At 39.4% G+C, this 23,636-nt stretch overlaps 1 protein-coding gene across 8 annotated transcripts in view; it reads left to right on the top strand.

Annotated features, from left to right (window-relative positions):
* ncor1 (nuclear receptor corepressor 1) overlaps window positions 1-23,636 on the top strand; it is an 82,021-nt gene that overhangs the window by 37,801 nt on the left and 20,584 nt on the right. For all 8 annotated transcript variants that reach the window (XR_002753516.1, XM_023342857.1, XM_023342861.1 and 5 more), the window contains 9 exons: window positions 7,473-7,603; window positions 8,758-9,050; window positions 11,451-11,516; window positions 16,093-16,229; window positions 16,324-16,417; window positions 17,463-17,910; window positions 17,992-18,115; window positions 18,849-19,026; window positions 23,431-23,597. Coding sequence is in view for 7 of the 8 variants with exons in the window: in XM_023342857.1 (XP_023198625.1) it covers window positions 7,473-7,603; window positions 8,758-9,050; window positions 11,451-11,516; window positions 16,093-16,229; window positions 16,324-16,417; window positions 17,463-17,910; window positions 17,992-18,115; window positions 18,849-19,026; window positions 23,431-23,597 (1,638 nt within the window). In the remaining variant the exon portion in view is untranslated. The remainder of the gene's footprint in view (window positions 1-7,472; window positions 7,604-8,757; window positions 9,051-11,450; window positions 11,517-16,092; window positions 16,230-16,323; window positions 16,418-17,462; window positions 17,911-17,991; window positions 18,116-18,848; window positions 19,027-23,430; window positions 23,598-23,636) is intronic.

The raw sequence follows: 23,636 nt of genomic DNA, 5'->3' as shown, positions 1-23,636 counted from the left end.
GGGGTTGCCCCAAACGCTGAGTTCTGTGTTATGATCCCTTAGCAGGGTTTTAAGATGCAGTTGGTACTTTGAATGCATGCAAAGCTGTTGTGCAACATACTCGACATGTTTCTATTTACTGATCAGCATGTTTTTCAGATCAGCTCAACTCTAGAAGAGCCTTAAGTCGTTTGCAGCAGGTATCATAGTACTGCATCACACTGCTTCCACAATCACCCTGTACAGTTCATTTCATTATTGGTTATTTATTATTGTAAATAGATCAGGAGCATAAAATTAATGGGTTGAATTCCATCCCTTGTTCCATGTTGGAAACATTCCGGTAATTGCAAGGCATAGCTAACCTCTGCGTGGAACCAAAGAATGATCTGAAAAGAGCTATGGTGTTCGTAAAAGTATAAATGATAATTGTAGGCTAAGAAATTGTAAGTATTTGCATGTTGTTTTGCTGAGTCGTTACCAGCTTATTATTTTCAGAATATAAACAAGACCAAAACACACATTGTGTTTTTGTTTAAGCTCTTACATCGTTGTTGATTCATGGGCCTGATGGCTTCTTGTGTTATTGGCAGGTCAAATTGACCCCACTGTTGCAGTGTACAAACCTCCATCGTTTCCCCAGTATCATTCTCTCTGCACTAAATATTAATTTTTATTCTTTTCTAAATATTGAAGAAAAATGATAATACAAACTGTTGGATTTTAAACTGTCACCCTAAATGTTTAATTTTATCATCTTAATCTATACTGAAAGTATATATTAATGAGGGATAGTAACAATAAACTCAATGCATTCATTGCTGGAATAAAATAATCCCCAATATCTTCATTTTTCTTATTTGGCTGAAGCATTTTGGTAAACTCTTAGCCTAAATGTTTTGCAGTTGGCTGGTATTTGTACAAGTTCTTTTCCGAAAAACAAACCCAAAATGGTATTAGAAAAACACCACAAGATTAGAGGCTTCTCTGCTTCAAAACGCTTCATTCCGAGTCCATGAAACCAGGGCATGCCTCGCTCATTGATGTTCTAAAATTCAAATTAGACATTAGAGCAGATGGATGTGTTATTTTTCCACAATAAGATGGATGAATCTTTCTTAATAGCAGCTTATATTCACACAGCATCAAATGTCTTTGCCTGCCATCCATTACTTTCCCCCATAACTGTGTTGACCAATGTGCTGAACCCAGCAGAGACCACCGCACACACGTCATTTAGGCTCTTAAAAGACTTTGAATGTCACTTTTACGCTATGGGATTGCTTAAAGGCAAAAAATGTTATTTGTGACCATGTTTTCATTTGTCTGATGGTTTTTGCTCGTTTATAACTCTCCTGTGTAAAGCTCTCAGCTACCATGGTAACAAGGCAGTGACAGTGGATTTTGAAAATGGTCAAGACTTGGCAATTTTACTGCGCCCGGAGGGGGAATAGGGGGCTGACGTCAAATAATGCTTCTGCATGTTGATGTTCCCGCTAAAGCCTTTTTTTTTTTTCTTTTCTAAAATCGACATTCAACGTTGTCTTGGCCCGATTATTGCAGCCTGGGGGTTTTCCCTGACCGAGAACGCAGCCTGTTGAATGTGACAGGTAGCCAATCAGAAAGCGCGGTGACGTAAGAACGGAGGGGAATCTCAAACAGTTGACATGGCAACTGAGAGTCCGGTGGACATCAGAGGTGACATGTGGAAATGTTTATTACTATATGTAAAGGTCACTTTTATATATGTTTATTATATGTGATTATGTTTATTCAGTTAAAAATGTTAACTACGAAAAAACCTAACTCACCTCCAAATTATAGTGCAGCAAATAGAGCGGCTGCTCCCGCCGTCTTTTATCAAACGCCTTTTCTATTTGTTACGTCTTTTATCGTTTAAAATGAATCCACAAACTATCACTGATGCTTCTACATCGCCATCCGTGTTTGATCATTCTTAATTCACGTATGGTATGTTGGGGTTTTACTGGATTTTCTTCTGGAATCGGGATGTTCGTGTCTGGAATCGGTTCGTGTGGGGTGTTTTGCTCCTGCCGTGTGGCTGGACACACGAACCGACCGAACCTGTTGGACTTTTATCGGCTCTGTGTGGTGATAGAGGTTTGGAAAATTGACCGACAATCCTTAAATCGTGCCTTGTGAACCAGACCTAAAACTCACAAGCTCTACTCCTCTCATCTCGTCTCTCCACTGCCCTAACGCTCTCTGACTCTGGTCACTATGGTAACGTTTACATATCCCTTCAAAATAAGATACAGATGCACCACAAAAACGAACCTTTTACTTTTGTGAAAATTTTAACTCACGATAATGACTAATTAGAGCCCGGAGCTAGTTTCTCTGCAACGAGACGGTCCCATCTGGGAGTGATGAGATGGGCTCAATGTTGGCGCTCAAGACATAACCGAGAGAATACGGTTAAAGGATTTTCAAAATAAAAGATCCTCCAGACTCAAATAATACATAAAACGAAAATATTTAACTAGAAAATTTCGGAAGAAATTTAGCCGGGGCCTGCCGAGGCGCGCCCGTGGGGTTTGGGCACGGCGTCGTCGCTACAAATCGGCATCGACGCTAAAGAACGCCGCGACGTAATCAGTGGCACGCGGAGAACCGCAAGAACGTTAAGCGAGGTGGACGTGCACCATTCGGTACGATTTAAAATGTTGTCAAGGCTTTTATTTTGGAAGTTTTGTTAAACTTCATTTCAAAGGGACAAACTAATCCCATGCGTAATAGTCCTTGGGTGAAAATAGTTATATAATGCTCAAAACACAAGTAGCTGATGTAAAAATATTCAAGGCTTTTATTTTGAAATTATTATTATGCTCCATTTTAAAGTTCCGAACTAATCCCATGTGTAACATTGCTTTGGATGAAAAAGTCATATACGGCCAAAAAGAGCAATTACGTCATGTAAAATATTCAAGGCTTTTATTTTGAAATTTTCAGCATGCTTAATTTTAAAGTTCCAAACTAATCCCATGTGTAACAGTGCTTTGGATGGAAAAGTAAAATAAAGCCAAAAAGAGCAATTACGTCATGTAAAAATATTCAGGGCTTTTATTTTGAAATTTTCAATATGCTTAATTTTAAAGTTCCAAACTAATCCCATGTGTAACAGTTACTGAGCTAAATCAGTTATATACAGCCCATAGCAGCAGGTAGTTCTAAAGGCCAGTTCTCAGTCCTGATCTGTTTCAACTGAGGATATATAGAACTACAGCGATGCGAATTTGTAGTCCTGACCACCAGCCAATAGCCTCTTGAGTTCCGTTGCCATGGTAAATAATGGTCTCAGCAGGTGTGAGCTGTGAGTCATACATGCTCAAACACACAATTGTGTGTTTGAGCCTACACGTTTTACTGAAAATAAGCATTGGAAACAAATCCTTCGTGTTCGGGAACCGTAATACATATTCGAAAAGCGTTTTAAGCGTATCAGAGGTCAATGTGTCTTCTGCGATAGTCCCGAGATTCATATCTGTACCTCACTCAGAGCATTTACAGTGATGACAGAAAGAAATGTTGTGCCCAGATCTGAAATTCTATTCAAATACATGGGAGAGAGCCTCAGACAGCCTCAGAAAATCCTGTCGCATGACTTTGCTCTGAAGCACCGTGACAGAAAACCGTACGGTCTAGATAAATTTCGAAAACATTTTACCGGAGCAGACAGGCGTATCAATGTCAGGACCGATTTTGATACTAATCGTGCGATATTTGTGGGCGTGATGGCGATTTCAAAAATGATTTGGGCTGAAAAAGTTGTCTTCATCTCTCACTCTAAGCAGCCAGAGACGCACTCTAACTTTAGGAAAAATGAGAAACTTTGGGTCGCTTAGAGGCAAATTGTGGACAAACCGTAACTGGTATCGACGAGCCGTCTTCACTTTCGAAGAGATCACAGACGTATCTACAAAATGAAATTTGAATGGCATTTCTAGGTGAAATTGTGACGACACAGAAAATCCTCAAAAATAGGGTATTTCTAGGATTTTTCCCATTGACTTATAATGGGGTTTTTTTCGTAGTTTTTTGCGAATTATGTCGCCACGTTAAGCCCAAATCCCACCAAAAGTAATAGCTCCAATGGCGTGAATTTTCTGCACGTTTTGATACCTCATTTGTAGGTGTGCACCCAGCGGTACGAGCCGCATTAACGGTTACGGAAGAAAAATAAAGAAGAAGAAAGAAACACTTTCTCCGACAATAGTAATAGGTTCCTGCCATTGCTTTGCATGGCAGGCCCCAATTATTTCTTGCGCGGCCCGGTACTAATTGTCTCAAAACACAGAGGAACTACAGAACCATAGGCACCTCATTGAGTTTTTGAGGAGATCCTCAGAGAGGCTCTACAGAGATGTTCGGTTGATGCAGTGTGGGAAAAGAGCTGGGAATGCCACAGTTCTAGCTCCAAAGCAAATATATAAGCATTCGCTAACCCAGCTAGTGCAGCTTATCAGTGCCGACCATGTGCAGTGAGAATGTCCCCCATGAACCCGACTGAACCTCTTGGTGATATAAAAAGAAAAGATAATATGAGAAATGTAATCTTACCACATTCAGGATGGGTCATAGGTGAGGAGTAACCTGAGGAATTTTTTTGGTCGTGTGCAACGTAAGAGTTAATATACTTTAAAAGCTGTAGATAAAAAATAGAGAGAAATTCTCTCCGTAAATCACTCGGTAATACCAAATTTGTTAGGAAGTGTTTTTTGTAAAAATATATGTTTAGTAGGATAGATATTTGTCATTATATGTTTAAGGAGAGTTTCTTAAAAAGTTAATGTAACTCTTTGGTCAGCAATAATGTTTGTCCGCAAGTCTGCACTGTGTTTCCATGGTGAGCATCCAACCAATCGCCTTGTCGTCCTGACCCCCAGCATACAGTGTTCCCTATAGGCCTGTCACAATAACAAATTTTGTTGTATGATAAATTATCTTGGTAGTTATTGCGGTAATTAGTGCGGTAATTATTGTGATAAACTATTGTTATTTTGAGACCATTTTCAAGTTTCATTTATTGATTAGTTGATTAATAACGTATTGCGACGGCATTAGTTCCGCGTTTTCTCACTTGGCCAGTTCCGCTCGACAGTCAGCCACGTCGTAGCGAATAGAACCAAAAATAAATGTAGCTTTTGCTGCAGCAGACAAAGTGCAATGTTGGACTGCACAAGAACTCAGTGAATTGGTAACTACTATTAAGGCTGCGTGTTGCTTCTCATTATTGAATAAATCAAAGACACTGCAGAATTTACTGCATCACGAGGCAGCTAGAGACCTGCCGCCCTCAGACATGCAGAGTTCTCTTTTAATATAGCAACATCTTAACCTGCGTGGTTCACTGAGCAGCCCGAAGCTTTTCCTCTACATTATGCAACAACTGTCTGACTACGCCGGATCTAGTAACATATTTATAACATGGAAAAAATTAAAGAAGCTGTCACATTAGCAGGAAGTAGTGGGTTGCTGTTGTTTCTAGTCAGCTAAACACAAATTGTGCAAGTGGTCTTAGGAGCAAAATTATTTGCAGCACCTTGTTTTTAAAGCAGCTGACCCAAACAAACAGGAGCAAACTCTTTAAAATCAGCCTGTACCTGAATCAAACATTCATTTAACATCTTCTAACCAATTCCAATTTACCTAACAACAGTACACTCTGCTAGTTGGATTTTAATGTTGTTTTTGTTCATTAAAATGTAGCTCAGACGGGCTTATGGTCAAAATATACCATGGTCTATCACTGAAAGAGGTTGCAGAGAATAAGCCAACTCGTCTTTAATTTCTATGCAGAAGTTGTACCCACTGTTGCTTTCTGCATATTAAAAAAATATTTTTATCACAATAGGAAGAGAAAATAATCAGGGAGGAGATATTGGAAAAGAGACTAGCAGAAGGTCTTCTCAGTTAAAGAGGTATTACACCTTGATGAGAAAAAGAGAAGGAAAAGGAAGATTAGGTGCAGCAATTTCAAATATTTTGGTAAAAATTAAGCTTAAAAAATTTTGCAGCCATTACTGCAACTTTTTTTTCTGATAAAGGCTGTAAAATCTGTAATTTTAGACTGCAACAATAAAATAAAATAAAATAAAAAACAACAAAAAAAAGCATTGCAACACCTTCGAGAGACTGTAATATATCCAATCTTTCTGTTATCTCTTCAAAGTTTTTCTCCCTCTTGTTTCCTCAGAGCTTCAATGAAATGCAGACATTTTTTCAAGCATTGTTTCTTTTTAAGTAGCTTCCTACAACTATGTTCTCCCTCTAACTTGATTTTAAACACATCACTGATGGTGAAATTAACAATCCTTGAGTCTTAGAGCCTCCACCGAAAAGTGTTGGTTTTGTGACCCAGTTGCTCTAACATTGTACATTTCATCGATTGGGAAAATGAATGGATTGGTTTAGTTTCTGAATAGCTGCTCATCATTAAGCAGAGTCAGTTAAGCAGAAATGTGTCTGATTTAAGTGGATAGCCGGATTCTTGGTTTATCATTATTGATGACATAGCTGAGTTAACTCGTGTAATCATGTTTTAGATGGGTGGGATCATCCCTGATGCTTTTCCCCCCCCTTTTTGTACCTCTTCCAAAAAAAACGTTACCCCTATCTATCTTCTCTCTTTACCTCATTTCATATCTTTTTGCCCCAACCGTTGAGTGAAGCACATTCCTTGGCCCCATCTGGTACCAGCATGGGATGTTTGGCTTGGCATACCCCAACTTGTTCCAGCACAGCGCTTTCATGAAACAGTCAGGAGGAAGCATTCTGTGGTGTACCGCGCCAGCACTGATGGTCAGGAATGTTGTTATGTCCTCAGTCACTCCATCAGCCCAGTTGGTGAAATTCATACACTATGTATCCGTTTATCACTTTATAGATGGTGAAACTAAAATGACAAGGGAAGTAAAGTTTTGTTTGACATGAAGCCAGGGTTTTATTACCTGTGTCAAATTCAAAATCATTATAAGTGTCAATCCTTTTTCCATTTTTGACGGATTTTCTAAAACGTACTATACATTTTAAAAACAAGCATCTTTGTATAGTTCTGCATCTTGCATCTTAAAGGTATTTAAGTATTGCACATCGTTACTTTGTTGGGTCTTCTGAAGCAAAGTCAAAGTTAAAAACCATCACAAAATCCTTGATGTAACTGGCACAAGCCTGTCGCAACAATCAGTAAATCAATTAATCTCACCATAAATGAAATCAAGCTCGATAATTTCCATTTACATGAATGTGTTTTGTGTCTCTCCCTTTTTCTACCTAAGACTGGATGAAAAAAGCTTCAGTCTGGTTCTTTGGTTTCAACTAGTCTCTTTCTTGAAGGTCAATTTTGTTTGCAGAGACTTTCATGTCCATTTTTTTTTGTTGTTTGTTCACTTTGGATATTTAAAATGTTTTTAAAATATATATTTTTCCCCCAGACTCAATTTCCCCCCCAAATATGTATTTTTTGTCTGCAGCAAATAACACGTCCCTCACAAGAAGAGAAGTCGGAAGACAAGAACGAAGAGGACAAAGCTGAGAAGTCTGAGAGAAAAGAGGACGAGGAAAAGAAGGACGAGGAAGAGAAAGATGAAAAGGAGGATTCTCGGTGAGTTGAATAAGATGACTGATGTTTCTTTAGCTGCCATAGTTAAAGGTTCCCCCTATCTGTGCTTCTGCTACATTTTAAGCTGCATCACTAATACTGAAATAGCAAACTTTTCCTCTCTTAGAAATAGCAAACTTTTCCACCCTCCACACTGAAAGGGTGTTGCAATTAGCAATATCTGATATCTGATCAGGTGCAGTGCATTCACTACAAAAGAAAAGCATTGTATTGAATTTTTTTTAAGCTGAAATTTGGGGATGCACCAATATGAAAATTTGGGCCAATATTAATATTGTTGTTATGATCAATATTTACTGATATTGGATATATTTTTCTAGTCTTTCGACACTGAAAAAACAACCACATTGCTGACGTTGCTTTTCTGCTGCAGTTGAACTCCCCATATTGCTGCGCCGCTTCACTATCCCTCCCCTTTCCAGAAACAAGATGGAATTAAATATTGGTCCAGTTTTACTTATCGGACCAATAACAATATCTTAAAAAATCACAAACGTCAACAATCACGCATCCATACTGACAATTGCTCACTTTACATCACCATTCATTTAAATCAAACCATAGCGACCAGGTGCAAGGTAATGCTTTGCTTTTCTTCAGCCTGGCTCATCTCAGAGTCAGTTCAGGTGTGGTTGTAATGTCAGACAGCTTTGTTAGGTACTACCGTTCTTCTCTTACCTTGACTTAAATTGTTCTAAATCATTTTCAGTGAAGAAATAATCTAGTGTGTCACTGATCAGCTATTTCCTTCCATCTTTTTAAATGGAAAAACTCCGCATTTCACTTCAGCCTTCAGTTTGTCACTGAAATCAAGCTAGATAATTTCCATTTATATGAGTCTAAAAAATAAAGTAGAGGAACTCTCAATCTAACTTGTTGAGTGACGACAAAAAATAAAAAAATGTTCCCTATATAACATCCATGATATGTTCTAACAAGCCAGCAGATGTCTGACTTGTTGATGGATCTGTTTAGGGTTTGCTATCGAAAAGTTTTAATATGCTTTTCTTGTATTCAGTAAGCGGCGAAAAAAGCAGACTACAAGAAGAGCCTGTTATTTCTTCGTCATCAGGGTATAGATATTTGCTGCTGCAGCAGCTAAAAGCTGTGTTTATCCCCCTGTCCAAAAACCACAGGGAGATTGGCAAGGACAAAGACAAGTGTGACGGTGGGGAGGACGAGGACGGAAAGGAGCAAAACACGCCGCGTGGCAGGAAGACTGCCAACAGCCAGGGCCGCCGCAATAGAAGGATCACCACACGCTCCATGGCCAATGAGGCTGCATCCGTCGCAGCCGAGGACACGCCTCCTCCCGCCTCTGAGCCCGCCCTGCCAGATCCTCCACAGCTCCCTAAATCTGATCAAGCGCAGAAGGGAATGAAGGAGCCCGCAAAATCCCTCACTCCGGTAGCAGCAGATGCTAATAAAGGTGAAAACTCTCACTTTACCCGCTAAAAAAACAAAAACATTTGTGCCTCCAGCTCCCACTGCACTCTGTTGGATTCTTTTACTAATTAGGTTTATTTTGCATGATGCATGATCTGAATATTAATCGTTTTAGCTTAGCGATTCCACATTCTACGAGCCATGGAGAAGACAGAAAACATGTGGAAGAAAATAGTCTTATCACTGTGTGACTAACACTGCCCAACTCTGTTAGCATACAATCACCATCGTGAAACAGTGGTGGCAGCATCATGGTGTGAAGCTAGGAAAATGGAAAGATAGTTAAATGCTGCAACAAGTTTGAGGAAGTTTGATTCAGAAATATTTTTATTTTCATCAAAGGGAAATTAAATGTTGTTGCAACTTATGCCACCAACGCTGTGGGCAGGGAGGATCTGCAGTAGCAGTCAGTCTTACAATGAATCTGAAGAGGCCTCTGACTGAAGACTTCTGTGTTTATCACAACATGCTGACAGTTAAATTTCCAGACAATGTTCCATAATAACATGTCTTGGATGACACTATTATGTTGTTAACACTGTAAATACAACTAATTTCCTTTTGCTGCTCCTCTTTAAATCTCTGTATGTTTAAAGATGGTGAAGGTTGATGGGTGAGATTGAACTTTTTCCTTCGATGTACACATCTATGGAATCTTCTTTCCAACTCCTCTGTTATTTGAGGTTGTAGTTCAGGTATTATTTGAGATGCTAATCAGCATTTCCCAGATTCAAAAAGAAAACTTTGTTGCTATGGTTGCAGATCATAGCAACTGTCCGAAAGTAATAAAATTGAAAGCGAAAACCCTTCCAGATGCACAGCATTCATAATCAGAGGGAATAATTGTCAACATGCAGTGTCTCAAGCAAAGAACACAATTGGTACCAAAGTCTGCAAAAAGAACAAATCAGAACTAACATAGCAGAGCTTCTTTGACCATGAGGGGCTCATACAAAGCAGAAACTCCAGAAGATACAGGTGGAGGCCTCAGCAATCGCCTGGATCAATGACTTCCTGACAGACACAGCGCAGTTTATGAGACTGAAGGATTGTGTCCAAACAGGAAGTCAGCAGCCCAGGAGTACCTCAGGGGACTGTACTTTAACAACTCCTTTTCTCTCTGCACACCTCCAATTTCTAGCACAAGTCATCAGCAGAAATACTCAAATGACTCTGCAGTCGCCGGCTGAAGTCCAGATCTAAAGCCAATTAATAATTAATAGGCAAAACTTAAACATTTATGTTCCTAGTTTCTCCTCTTTCTGACTTGAGTTTAAGCTCTTTTGCACAGAAGAACAAAGAAAATGTTCTTCCTATAGATATAAAAATCTTACTAGCAGCCTTAATTCCAAAAAATAGAAAGTTATACAAAATATTTCGTCCTTGCAATACAAATGGGTGCCTGTTTTTGTTGGTCTGTCGCAACAAAATCCCCTACGTAATTGATTTCAAATAAGTATTCAGAACGTGACAAAATCTGAAGAAGATTTCAGGGAGATATTTATGATGCAACAGACTGTATTTGCTCGCTCTGTTGTAACCTTTTCTATTTCTTAGAACTATGTTGCCTTGGTTTTACAGTGTAGCTGTGGGTCAGTGTTGCCTAGTTGAGGGCTTGCCAGGCAAGTTAAACAAGCTGCCGATTCAGTGGTGGGGGGGGGAACGACGGTGGCGTGAGTTTATGTTGATGGTCTGTATTTACATTGCACTCGTCTTCATTCACAAGGTGGTGCGAATGGGTGGGTGATGGGACTGCTGACCTATTCCTAATCTCAAGGGGACATCTGCAGCTATTTTGGTCCAAATGTTTATACGTCCTCATTGGGGCGCCCTGGAATAGAGCGGGCTAGAGTTCCCTTGTTCCCCTCCGCTCTCACCGTCCACTTCTGTGAATTTTAGCTTGAACTGCGCAGCCAAGGAGAGCAAAGGAGGAGTGTGTGTCGAACACACGGCGTCACAGTCAGAGCGGTGGGAGGGTTCGGGTCCCGACGGCTCGATTTGCCCGTTCGTCTCCATCCAAGGCCATTTCCCAAAGAGGAAGGCCGGCAGCTCTCGGTTCCTCCGGTGTCTGACGCTGTGTCAGCTGACCAGGGCGGCCCCTCCCCTCCCTTGTGGATCAGAGAGGACGAGAGAGAGAGGGAGTGGGAGGGTGAAAGGAGGCGAGTAAGTGAGGGAGCAGGTCTCAGCAGTCCTGAATGTAAACAGATTATTAGATTAGTGGCCATGAGAAGAAGGTGGCTGAAGAGAAGACAGTCTCTCTCTCTTTTTCTCTCTCGCTGTCTGTTCATCTCCCTCACTCTTTCACTTTCTGTCGGTTTTTTTTTTCCCCCTCCTCCTCTCCGGGAGTGCTAATGGATCTGCATCTTGTCCTTTTGTGATTTAGCTGGCGCTGGTGAAAGCGGAGAAACTTCTCGCTGGACCGAGGAGGAGATGGAGGTTGCCAAAAAAGGTAATGTTTGATTCATTTCTCCCCTTTCTCTACTATCCCTTCCCTTCTGCAGCCGCTCACTCGGCGGCAGGTCTTCTGCTGTTTATGGTCAACTCGGTAGTTCTTATGAATAATAGATATTTCATCAACCTATCTGTTTCTTGCATGCACTTTATTTTTTATCAGGATTTTTTTTTTCTTTTCTTCCTCCTTAGCTTTTTTGCTTCACTCGCTTCTCAGAAGTGATCAATCATTGAAGGAGCTACAGAGCAGTACATTTAGATCAACTAACAGTTACTTTTACCTTGCGAGTATCTGGGTAGTTAATGTGAGACTGCACTATTATAATCATTTTTGGGTCACATTTCAGTTAAATATTCTCCTTCTTCACTTTACCCTTCACTTTCTTCAGGGTTTGCAAGCATGTACAAGGTGTGAAAGGTGCTTAATTTCTGTATAAAGTCCTCGAAAGTATTTGATATTCAAACTGCACAGTTTTGTAAGAAAGCGCAATCTAACGCTTGCTTAAAATTTGGTAGGCGTCATTTACAGTTGAAACCAGATATTTCAAGATTATAAAAAGACACATGCCCATTTTTTCCTCAATGCGTGAAGTTAAATCACAACAAACTTTTTTTTTTTAAGGTCGGTTAGGATTTCCAAAATTATGTCTATTTGCTAAACCACAGAAAACTGGCCATGAATTCTTTTATTGAGATTTTTTTTGTAACTTTCTCAAACCAGTCAGGCTTATAAACTGTGTGAGGGAGACAACCCAAAACCTAAAATTCTGCTGTACTTTAGTTTGCATTGTCTTTCTAATTCTAATGTCTTGTCTAGAATACTATGACAAAACAGTGTTAACAGTAATAAATAATGTTATATAATGTTGAACTGAAACTGTATTTTTTTTAGTTCATTTGTGTCGTTTGAAAACATGTTGAAAACGCTTGATTTTTACTGTGGGAAAATCGTATGAACTCTTCTTCTTGGTACTTAAAGCAGATTTCTATTAATTATTTATTATTGTTGTTAATTATTATTATTTAATTTCCCTCTGGGATTAAAGTATTTTTGAATTGAATTGAATTTCTAAATCCTAGTGGCTTTTAGGCTGGGAGTGAATAAAGGGATTAATGCAGATTAATTAAAACGTTCTTGGCTCGATAGATATTTTTTTGCCCCCTTTTGCAAAAATGCATCTTGCTTTATATCTTCTCAGGCATTCAGATCTGTCTGCTGGATTAGTGTAGCCAGTCACATGGCAAGGCCTGGTTCAGAAATGGTTTTTAAGCCTCCACACATGGCTGCTCAGAAAATCAGTTTCCTCTCTTGGTTAGAGAACGTACTCATCTGTGAGGCGTAGTAATGCAGGATAAGATATTTTACCTTGTGTTGTTTCATATAAAAACAACTCTTGGAGTGATTTTGTGCGGACCGCAGTTTAAGAAATGTTGTAGACCAGGATAGGCAGTGGATAGAAATGTGCACTTGTTTTTGTCTGTGGCAGATTTCTTACAACTAAAAATTGAACACATTAGTTACATCTACATATTCATCCTTTAGCGAGCACATTTTTTTTGCTTTTATTTTAATTTGAGAGTGAACAGGACCACAAACTTTCAGTGATTCTTACTCAAAAGCAGACATGTGTGCACCTTTGCATGAAACGTTTTCAAAGAAGAGTGCCCCATATCCTGTTTGTATTGCTGAGGATAGACAGACGTTTTTCTAGGCCTGAATAATTGAAAACTAACCTAAAATATGTGAGGATATTGTTTGTGTTTTGGACCTAGAATGATTTTCAAATCACTTTTCTGCAGAAGTCAGACATTTACATCCACAGTTTTGGTTTATAGTGGGTTAAAAAAACAACTCTGCAAAATTAATTCAGAATTTTTATTAAAAAGTAAAACATTTTGGGGCTATTTCACAATTTCAGACCATGTTGCAAAAGTTGATGAAAAGGATTCCCCAGTGATTATCTTGTAACTCGTGTCTGTTTTATTGGAAAATATCACAAATGTTTTGGTGATGCTTATTATTGAACAAAGGGTTTTCTGTCAGTTACCTTTTTCTACCGTCAGTGGGATTATTATAATTGGTGATCAGGCTGAGCTACCAGTTTCAAGACAAAATCTCTTTAACATGAAAAAAGCTGCCTTGTTGAAGAGAATAGTAATATTTAGACATGCAGGACATTTTGTGAAAGAAACATCAAGTATTTGAATGTTTCCTGAAGATTGCGTACATTACATCTAAGGCTGAAACGATTCCTCGAGTGATTCGAGTCCCTCGATTATTAAAATTCCTCTAGGAAAATTTATCTGCCTCGAAGCTTCGTTAAATTATATTTTATTATTTAGCACATCGTGTTCCGGCCGGGTTAATACTTGCGTTGTACAGCGCTTTCACTTCCGCCTGAGTTGTTGACGAAAGCTAAGTGTTAGCAGCATAGCGTCTGGTTTTCAAGTTCGGCCTGGGAAGATTTGATTGATTTGATGATCGTGTCTGGGTCTTTGTCGTTTTTCGGGGGACCAATAAACAGCCTTAAAATGACTGGCGCAATGCCTGGAGTACGGCAGCTTTTCTCCTCCTGGAGCTGCTGCCTGGTGGCGGTTCAGAGCGAACAGTGGGGAAGAGCGCTGCAGGTGTATTTATACAGGTGAGCGGATAGACTGAACACTGCGGGCGGCTGCGCATTAGATGTGTAGCTTTACGGATGAACCGGAAAATTTATTTCATATCATCTCAGTCTCAACAAATGTGTGGCGGAGCTCATCGTGGCGGCACATAGCTGGTAGATGTGTCTGTGTGTGACGAACGAAGGTGTCAAGTCCCGTCGCTAACATAAACACAAACGCTATAAATGACACGGCAAGGTGAGAGTTCATCTATTAAATTGACTGAAGATGAATGCATAAACAAACAGCTGGAGTATAGACATTTTTTATAAGCGTATTTGTCGAGCCTGCCTCTTTATTATTGAATTTAATATAATTTCAGATTGTTGTATAACTTTTCTTCGGGTTAACTTGGAAAGTGAGCTTTTATTGTTACAAATTAATTTTCTAAACTACAAAAAAGTTATTGTTAGGGAAGCTCAACTGTGAAAAATTGGATTGATGTTGATATGCGATAGTAATACTGCTCTTATGTTAGATTTACCAATGTTTTACTTTATTTTTTTTATCCTGATTACTCAGTTAATCGTAAGAGTAACCAATAGATTACTCGATTGCTAAAATATCCGTATACACAAGTCCTAATTACATCGCTGTTAGCCATAGATAATCTTAAAGGACGTTGGTGCATATATGTTTTAGGTAGCATTCACTAGTCTCTTGACAATGCCCTCATTCCATCATCTAATTGGAACAGTTTTGGTGTTTTGTGATAATTTGTTAAGCTGCCAGCATCTTTCATCTAAGTAGGGCTGGCAGGGAGAGCTGGTCACCATGGGTTACAGATTTTCAAAGAGAGACACCCTAATGTCAAAGGTAAATGGCCATCTGCCAAGTTCACTGCAGCTTGCTGAGCAGTTTCTAAAGTTTGTCGAGCTCAGAGCTGATTAGATACTGAGTCGACTGACAGAATGATAGGATTTTTATACTTATTTTAGGTCTGGCTTTCAGAGTTTTGGTGTAACAAAACATCATTGAGGTTTTTACAGTTGCGTTTAAATTAAATAGCATAAAAAGATAGTAAAGAAAATTTCAGATAAGAAAAAAAACTTTACTTTACCGATATGAGTCATTTAAAATGATTGAAACGGTGTCCCAGTCAGATACAGCCATAAACTTAATACCATGGATATGCTTAACAATATGGATAATAGCTTAACAACTTCTGTTTCTAAATATATGACTGGATATATGTACACAGGGTGGGCCATAAGTTTCCATACATAGAAAAAATAAACATTTTACATTGGACAACCGTTTTTATTTTTGCTGCACGTCTTGGACCACTTCGAGGTTGATCTGCAACATTTCCAGTTTTCTTAAACTTACAAATAAGTTTTGCCACAGTGTCGTGTGTGATGTTCGTTCCATGTTTTCTGTTAAAGTTTCGTGCAACCATGCGAGTGCTTCCCGGTCCAGCCATATAATTTCAATTCTTTGCTCTTTTGTTTAACGCATCTTCTTGGGTATCTGAAATATAAAAGAAATATACATTTCACATTTTCCTATGTATGGAAACTTATGGCCCACCCTGTAGATCCTGTAAACTCTTAACTTGTTTTTATGTGTAGCAGTTTGCTAAAGTGTTAGGCTAACATTAGCATGTTTGCTCTCTGTTTTTAGGCGACTTGTTAGTCATATATTTTAGTACGTTTCCAGTTAACTGTGTGCAGACACAGCTATTTTCCTGCTTTTTAAACATAGTAGATTTAAAAAAATAAATTTTCCATTCAAATTGTAACTACAGTAGACCAACCGGCATTGGGAGTCGAGTTTACTCCAAGAAAAAGAAGTGCCTTGATACTTGAGAACGGATCATAACGTCACTAATATAGAGCATATTGTTGCGTTTTTCACACCGCATCAGACTGTATGAACCACATTTCAAATCGTCCTTGTGCTTTCTGTCCCAGGGCTCGTTGAACATGGCAGAAACTGGACAGCCATCGCCAAAATGGTGGGCACCAAAAGCGAGGCGCAGTGCAAGAACTTCTATTTCAATTACAAGAGGCGCCACAACCTGGACAACCTGCTCCAGCAGCACAAGAAGGTAAACTTCCAGCTTTCTGCTTCCTGTCAAGGTCTGCTGTCTCGGGAGCGTGCAACATGTGTATGCAAGGTGGTAATCTCGGTCTGTTTCCCAGGATACTCGCAGAGCTCGCGCTGATACGTCTCAAGGGGAAGGCCAAGCCACGGCATCACCTGATGATGACGAGGACAATGCAGATGACAGTGAAGGTCAGACAGAAGAAGCGTGTGTTCTGTTTCACACACACACGCACACATTTATGTTCCCACACTCTTTCCTTCCTGTTTATCAGAGGTCCAAGTCCAAGGGCAGTTGGAATAAAAGCTGCACATGTGCACACACATTTGGTTTTGGCTACATTTCCAGTTCCTGTTTTTGGGTTACCCAGCTTGAGTTCAGTCTGTTTAAAGTAATAATATTTTGGGAATTTTTATGAATATAAACAAAACTGAAGTATTTGAAAATAATGAATGTATAATAATTGGGTTTTTTTGGGGAATAACATGTAGTTATTGACCAAGGGATGTATTAAACCTCCATCAGTTGGTATCATCAGTTAATACACAATTATGCATTAAACTACCTGTTATTGGTGTGCAATTTGCGTTAGCAAAAAATTTTTTCGGTGCATGGGTTACCAAAACAAGCTCCAGCATAGGGGCCCACATCGTTGCAAATCTGTCCATGACTGTCACATGAAAGTTTTACTTAATTCTGTGATCTCAGGAAGTTGAGGCTACCGCTAACTAGCTGCGTGTATACCCTTTCTAGCTAGTTTTTTTTTACATGTAAATTTACTGCCATTTAACTAGACAATGTTTGACTTCACCACTGACTCACTTTGATTGTAAACCCATTCGATGCTTTGTGTATTCTTCTACTTGTTATTATTATTAAAGGCTTGATGCTATTAAGGGTGTAGAGATCCATATACAGTGTGAGAAACAAACAACTGTCAAGAGCAGACATAGGACATAGGAATGTGAAAGTGTTCTTGTAAACACTAGGATATTGAGCTAAGCTGGAACTCTAACTTTAATTCATCTACTGATATCACTATGGCAACAGCTGCAGCAGTGGAGAACATGCAAGCTGATAATGGCAGGCGGATCTGCATGTTTCATCTCGTTTGATGTGTTGTGTATTTTGATGGTTTGTGTTTGGTTTGTGAAAGTATAAAAAGGGTTTATGTTATTTATCTGTAACATTTGAAGCCTTTACCCAAATCCTTGACATATTCTTCTTTTCCCTTAGTTGGTGATAACAGCTCTGATACAGAGAGCGCACCTTCACCCTCTCAGCACGACTCCTCAAAATCAGTCGACTCAAAGAGACCGGAGAGCACGGCAGGCGAAGCTCCAGGTGCAGACCAGGACAAAGGTCAAGCCAGCAATGGAAAGTCTGTAGAGCCTTCATATGGGGAGCTTCGCGTCAAGGAAGAGAAGAGCCCAGAGAGCGAGAGCGGATCCCAGGAAGAAAAAGTCAAGCTTTCTTCCTTCCATGGCCCCGTGCATCCCAAAACCGAACCTCAGGATGTGGACATGAAGACCGGGGAGGTTCAAGTCAAGGTGGAGCCCGAGATCAAGGAGAAGGGCGAAAAGGGAGAGCTGGGCGAACGGCAGAGGGAGCTCCACTCGGACAATGACTCGAGCGCCACCTGCAGTGCTGATGAAGACGTGGAGGCCGAGCCTGATCGGCAGAGGTGAGCCTCCGAAACATCTTTATACTTGCAATATAACTGCTCTGTAACACAATTACCTATTTTATTTGGCTATTTCTGCAGAATATACCCCATGGAAAAACCATCGTTGCTCAGCCCTCCGGGAACAGTGTTCATGCCCTCGCCCAAGCAAGCCCAGCTCAACATCCAGCAGCTGCAGCACAGGGCAGCTGCCATCCCTCCTATGGTTAGTTTCAGCTTGATTTATTTACACTGGCAAAGATGAAGGCAGCTGTAACGCAGGGGAAACTTCACTTCTGTCAACTCTCTCATTTTTGAACTAGATGTACCCAGTCCTCAGCGAATGAGGTGGTCCAATTCAACTGTTTGAGATGAAGAAATGGTTTATTAAACCTTTGTTTAAAAAGTTAACGTAAATGAATTTGTTTAAAATTAAGGCCTTAATATTTCTTACGTTCACTAGAGAACATGTAAGTTGGCCTTAGAAAAGTTACTTGCAGGTCTTATATTTCATGATGGCAGTAGCTTGACTATGGCAGTCAAGTCCGTAAATATCTCATGGGATATTTTCTAAATGTGAATTGACATCTTCAGTCCCTGCGCTCTGTGACTCAAGGCGATAGAGGTCTACCAGTAAGAAGCTGCTAATGTTTGATAGCTTTGCTTGTTATCTCCTTGCTATCTAACAAGCCATTAGCAGCTAGCGTATGGCTCTCTTTTTAGCCACTTAGCTAACTAAATGACCTTATGCCATTTTTATTATCTGAGAAGCTCAAGCTTTTTTTATTTCTTTTGTACATCACTGTTGTGATATAAGTCTTAAATTTTATTCATGACAGTATCAAATTTGAGTTGGTGAAACATGCATTAACCCCGTACTTTCAATTACTTAATGTATCTGTGTCCATTTTTCTTCTGTGTTGTGTCCTGAATCGATTTCTCCTGCTGCATTAATCCAGGTGCCTGGTTCGTACGGTCCTGGCGGCATTCCCATCAGCGGTTTAACCATGCTGCAGCACCAGATCAAAGCAGCGCATGATTCGGCTCACCAGGAGGAGAAGCAGCGGCAGGATCAGGGCGACCTGGAGCGGAGACCCCGCTTCAACACTCGCAGCCCTTCTGTACTGGACAGAGACGGTACGAGAAGAGCTGGTCTTTAGTTGCTGTGCACCTGTTGTGTTGCTGAAGGCCTGATTGTTGTTGTGGAGTCTCCTAGGAGACAAACAGGGTTTCTGTGCGGTCTGGATTGGTGTGGAAAAACAAAACATGGAAAATTATTCCTGATTGCATCTATATGTTTATGTCCTGTTTATCTTCTTCCAATAATCTGTTCTCTCATCTATCTATCATTTCAACAGTTTGCCCTTACATTCATTCGTCCACCTTCTGTCAGTCGTTGTCCCATCATCTCTCTATGTTTGGACTTATTCTATCAGTCATCTCTTGTCCTTTTTATCCACCATTTGCAGATCCTGTATTTAAAGCCTGATTTCTGTAGAAACATTTTTTGTAAATTAATAGTAATCTGCTATTTTTAATGTTGTTAATCGAATCAACTTAATCATGGACATTTGCCTTGGAAATATTGTTGGAACCCCAGAGGGGCAGCAGGTTCTGCCGTCATGCATGTCAGCAGAGAGAATTTACCAGATCCTGTTTACAACATGACTAAACCGATCTGGAGTCTGTGGCGGCGATCCTCCTGATGTGACTCCGGTTGGGAGCGGAAGGCTTTGTTCTCCTGGGTGGTCAGACGTGGTTTAGTCACGGAGTGCGAGAGAGCCGTGACATCATGTGCTTGACTCTGAAAAGCTTTTAGCACCCCGAAGCCAAAGTGCTGCGAGGAGCGGAGCAGTCGGTGAGCCGCCGAGCTTTGACAGCTACATGGCACAGACGTTTTAGCAGGTGTGTGTCCAGGTGGGAGAGTGGGGTTATTTACACAGGTCCATCCGTTCTGGGTCAGCATTATGGCCATTAGTCTCTCTAATGAGAGACTCTCCCTGTGGGGCTGAGCGAGGCTTTACTTTAACCTGACCCCCGTGTCCTCGTTTCCTCCTCTTTCTGAGAGCTTCCAGGTAAAAGAATCGCACATCTTCACCTTATTTTGCTGGTCGATTCTGTTTCTGTCTGCCTGCCTGCTGTTTTGTCTTTTCATTTCTGCTACAAGGTGTTTGAGGCCTTTAGATTCCACTTTCTCTAAACTTATTAATCTGTTGTTTGGGACTGCAGCTAACAAGTATTTTAGTAATAGATTATTCTGGTAATTAATTTTTTTCAGTTAACCACTTAAGCCTTTTTTACACAAAATTAGAAATACATTTAAAGATTCAAATAAACAATCCAGTTTCATTTTTAAATAAGAAAATGATATCACGTAAACTTTATGTTTAGTGCCTCCAAAACGTTTTTTTTTTTTTAAATATTGCATATTTAGTTTTTACTGTAGAATTGTTTTAGCAAAATGAGAAAACATGACATTTGTGGCCACCATTGGAAGAAGTCTGACCTCCTGTGCTCTAAACAAGTCTTCTTGAATTTCCTCTATTTAATAAACTCTATACAAGATGCATTTGAACTTCGTTTAACTGGGAACATGAACATATTTACCGTCTCTGGCAGGGATAATGACTCCATTCATGACTTTATTCTGTAGGGTTTTGTATGTAGTCTTTGCTTATGTTTCACTTTAAGATGAATAGTTAAATTGTCCTCCTGGCAGCACTGGTCACCTCTGAGATCCAAATGACGTGTGAAGGTTATTCTTTCATTGCCGCATGAATATGTGTGGTTTAGCTCTATGAAATCTGTTGTGACTAAGACAGTGTAAAGTAAGAGCTGCTTTAGTTGCACTAGCTAAGAATTAAACATAAATGTTTCACCAAAAGAGTCGAACTTGCTAGAAGGAAAATAACATTTTGTTGATTGAAATTAAAATAATTAGAGCTTCACCAATCTGAAGTTTGCGCCAATTACCAAGCTTAACCACAACAAGCCTTATAGAGTCTAAAGGTATTCATAGTCCACGCAGATTTAGGTCTAAAGTAATATTATAAGTTTATCAGCCTATTTTCTCTGGCTAGAAATGGTGAAGTTGGAGTTCCCCAAACAGAATCTGGTGGAGAATCCTAAGGGAGTTAAAGATTAAGGTGATGGTATGGAGGTTTTCCAAGCTCAAAGACTTTTGAGTTCATCTGCAAAGACGGAAACATGCATAAAGCTGGTCAGCAATGATGAGAAGCATTTTATTGCTGCAGTGCCAACAATGGCTTTTCATAACTAACCAGGGCTGACACAATTAATCGGATTAATTGTGATTAATCAATTATTGAAATAATGGTCAACTAGTTTAGACTCAAAGGTCATTTGCTGAAAGAGCAACACATTCAGAGAAGTAATTAGGCCAAAACTGTACTAGGAATACAGCTTTGTATTCCTTGTACACATTTTTAGCTTCACCTGGTTGAAATTCTATTAGGAAAAATCTACTGCCCAGTTATTAAACGGTTTGCCCAAAAATTAATCAACAGATTAGCTCTACATTGTATTGATGCCAACTCTGCAGAAAGGGCTGAGCGTTTCTCATGTTGACATTAGAAGTAAGCTGCAGAAGCATCCTTTGCCGCAATTGATTAAGAGTCTACTAAAAGAATGCTGTTATTGCATTTTAGTCTATGAAATATTTATTTTCTATTTTAAAAATGAATCAAATGATTTTATGCATATTTTTTAATGTATTTATAATGTAAATTAAGCTTAAATGGTAAGATAAAAGTCTGCAGAAGTTACCTAATTTTAAAAATACCATTACTTGATAAATCGTCAAAATAATAGAGTAATAATAGAATGATCTATTACTAAAATCATCATTATTTGCAGCCTTATTCGCAGTCTGGCTTTGATAAAATTAAAATTAAAACTGCCGTTTTTCTTAAATATTTTTGTTAGTGTTTTTTTTATGATCCTGTCAGTATAGATGCCGGTGGGATCTCCAATCAGAAATAACTTCTTGCATTAATGAAAATAAGTTAAAATCTATTCCTGGCAATGGTACAAAAATAATTTTACCACTAAGTCTTTGACTCATGAATTGGGGTCAGAATAAATCCAATGTGATTTAGGCTTTTCTGTGTCAATATTCCGATTTCTCTCGATTTTGTGTCTGTTTGTCATGATGTTCTCTCTGCAGCCGCTGACAGCCTGTTGGTTACGAACCGTCTCCCTGGAGCAGGGCTTTATAAATCTGTTATAGAGGGACTTGTTTTCTCATTCGTCCCCTTTTGAACTGACAGGATTATAATGTCTGTGACCATCAGAGGAACTCTTCCAGCCGTTTGCATTTTTTATTTTGCAGAGAGCAGAACATGAGGTGCTCTCCCCTGCAGCGAGGCCGCTCGGTCTGCGCTGCTGTGGATCTGTGGTTTGTTATGAACTATTCTGTCTGCTCCACTTTCCCGTGGTACATTAAAGGAGACAGGGAGCATGGGCCAAAGTTACCTCTGTCTGAAGAGAGGCCATTAAACGTCAAGGCTTACCTCACCACTCAAGAGTGCTATCAGAAGGCTTTGAGGGGAAATGAGGGCTTTTGGAGCTAAGATGCTGAGAAAGACTTATAGAATTTCCCTTGTAGGGTGGACAAGTATGAAGTTTGATTTATTAATCTGGTTTTTCTTTTATCAGTCTGTCAATCTATTTAACCATTTATCTGTTTTCCCTTCCATCCGTAAATAGTTCTGTTCGTTTTGTCCATCCGCTGTAGAAACTTGTGTAGTTTTAAAAACAAGTAAAAACAACTCCTTAATATTAAGTCTAGAAGAGTATGGAATATTGCAATGAGAAATGTTTACAAACCAGAACTGGGTGATTAATTGATTATTAATTTTTTTTGTTTTGAAGTTTTAATTTTTTGGAGAATCTGGAACTTTTTCACCGTTGCACTTTTTGGGTTTTCATAGTTAACTGATGTCAGCACGCCATCTTGGTGGCCATCTTGTTTGACAAACCTGTTTAGAGCTTCTGTTTATTTGGAACTTGAATTCAGATCAACTCTACGACAACATATTTTTTAATTACGAGATTAGTTGTAACATTTAATTTTCATTTTGGATCAATTAAAGTATTTTTCAATTTAAATTAAATTAGAATAAAATTACAAGCATTCCGAACTCCCCCACAAAAAATAACAAAAGATTAATTAACCAAACTTTTTTCTTGTAATTTTAAGATGTTCTTCTGGTAAAATTGCGTGTTTTATTTTGCAAATATTATGACTTTATTCTCGTAATTAAACAAAAAATCTCATAGCATCATCCTAATACTCCGTTACACAACTCACATAAGTGAGTTTTTGAAAATGTTTTCTGTCATTTCTAAACTAATTTCTAGAAAAGAAAGTGAGAAAAACAAAGCGTTTAAAATCAAACCTGGTATGACAAAAGACTTAGTTTTTATGCAACATCGCCCAGCTCTGTGATGAACACCATAAAAATTCTCTAATCAGTCATTAATCAGAGTTTGTCGTCTTTTGTGTCATTTCCCTTCCAGTCCTCCACCCCAACCCCACCCAGCTGGTCCAGAGCATGAACGACGGAGTCCGTCTGCCGTTCAACAGGCACAGTCGACCTCCCAACATTCCTTCTCCTCCTCCTCTCATTCCAACTAACAAGCCCACAGACAAGCCCTCCTTCATCCAGGGCGGCTCCATCTCCCAGGTAAGACACCCGGGTCTCTCCAAGTTGCTGATATTCTCC

This window comes from Xiphophorus maculatus, chromosome 11 (assembly GCF_002775205.1).
Source record: "Xiphophorus maculatus strain JP 163 A chromosome 11, X_maculatus-5.0-male, whole genome shotgun sequence".
In the NCBI taxonomy this organism is placed as follows: domain Eukaryota; kingdom Metazoa; phylum Chordata; class Actinopteri; order Cyprinodontiformes; family Poeciliidae; genus Xiphophorus; species Xiphophorus maculatus.
This window is presented reverse-complemented; position numbering and strand designations above follow the sequence as displayed.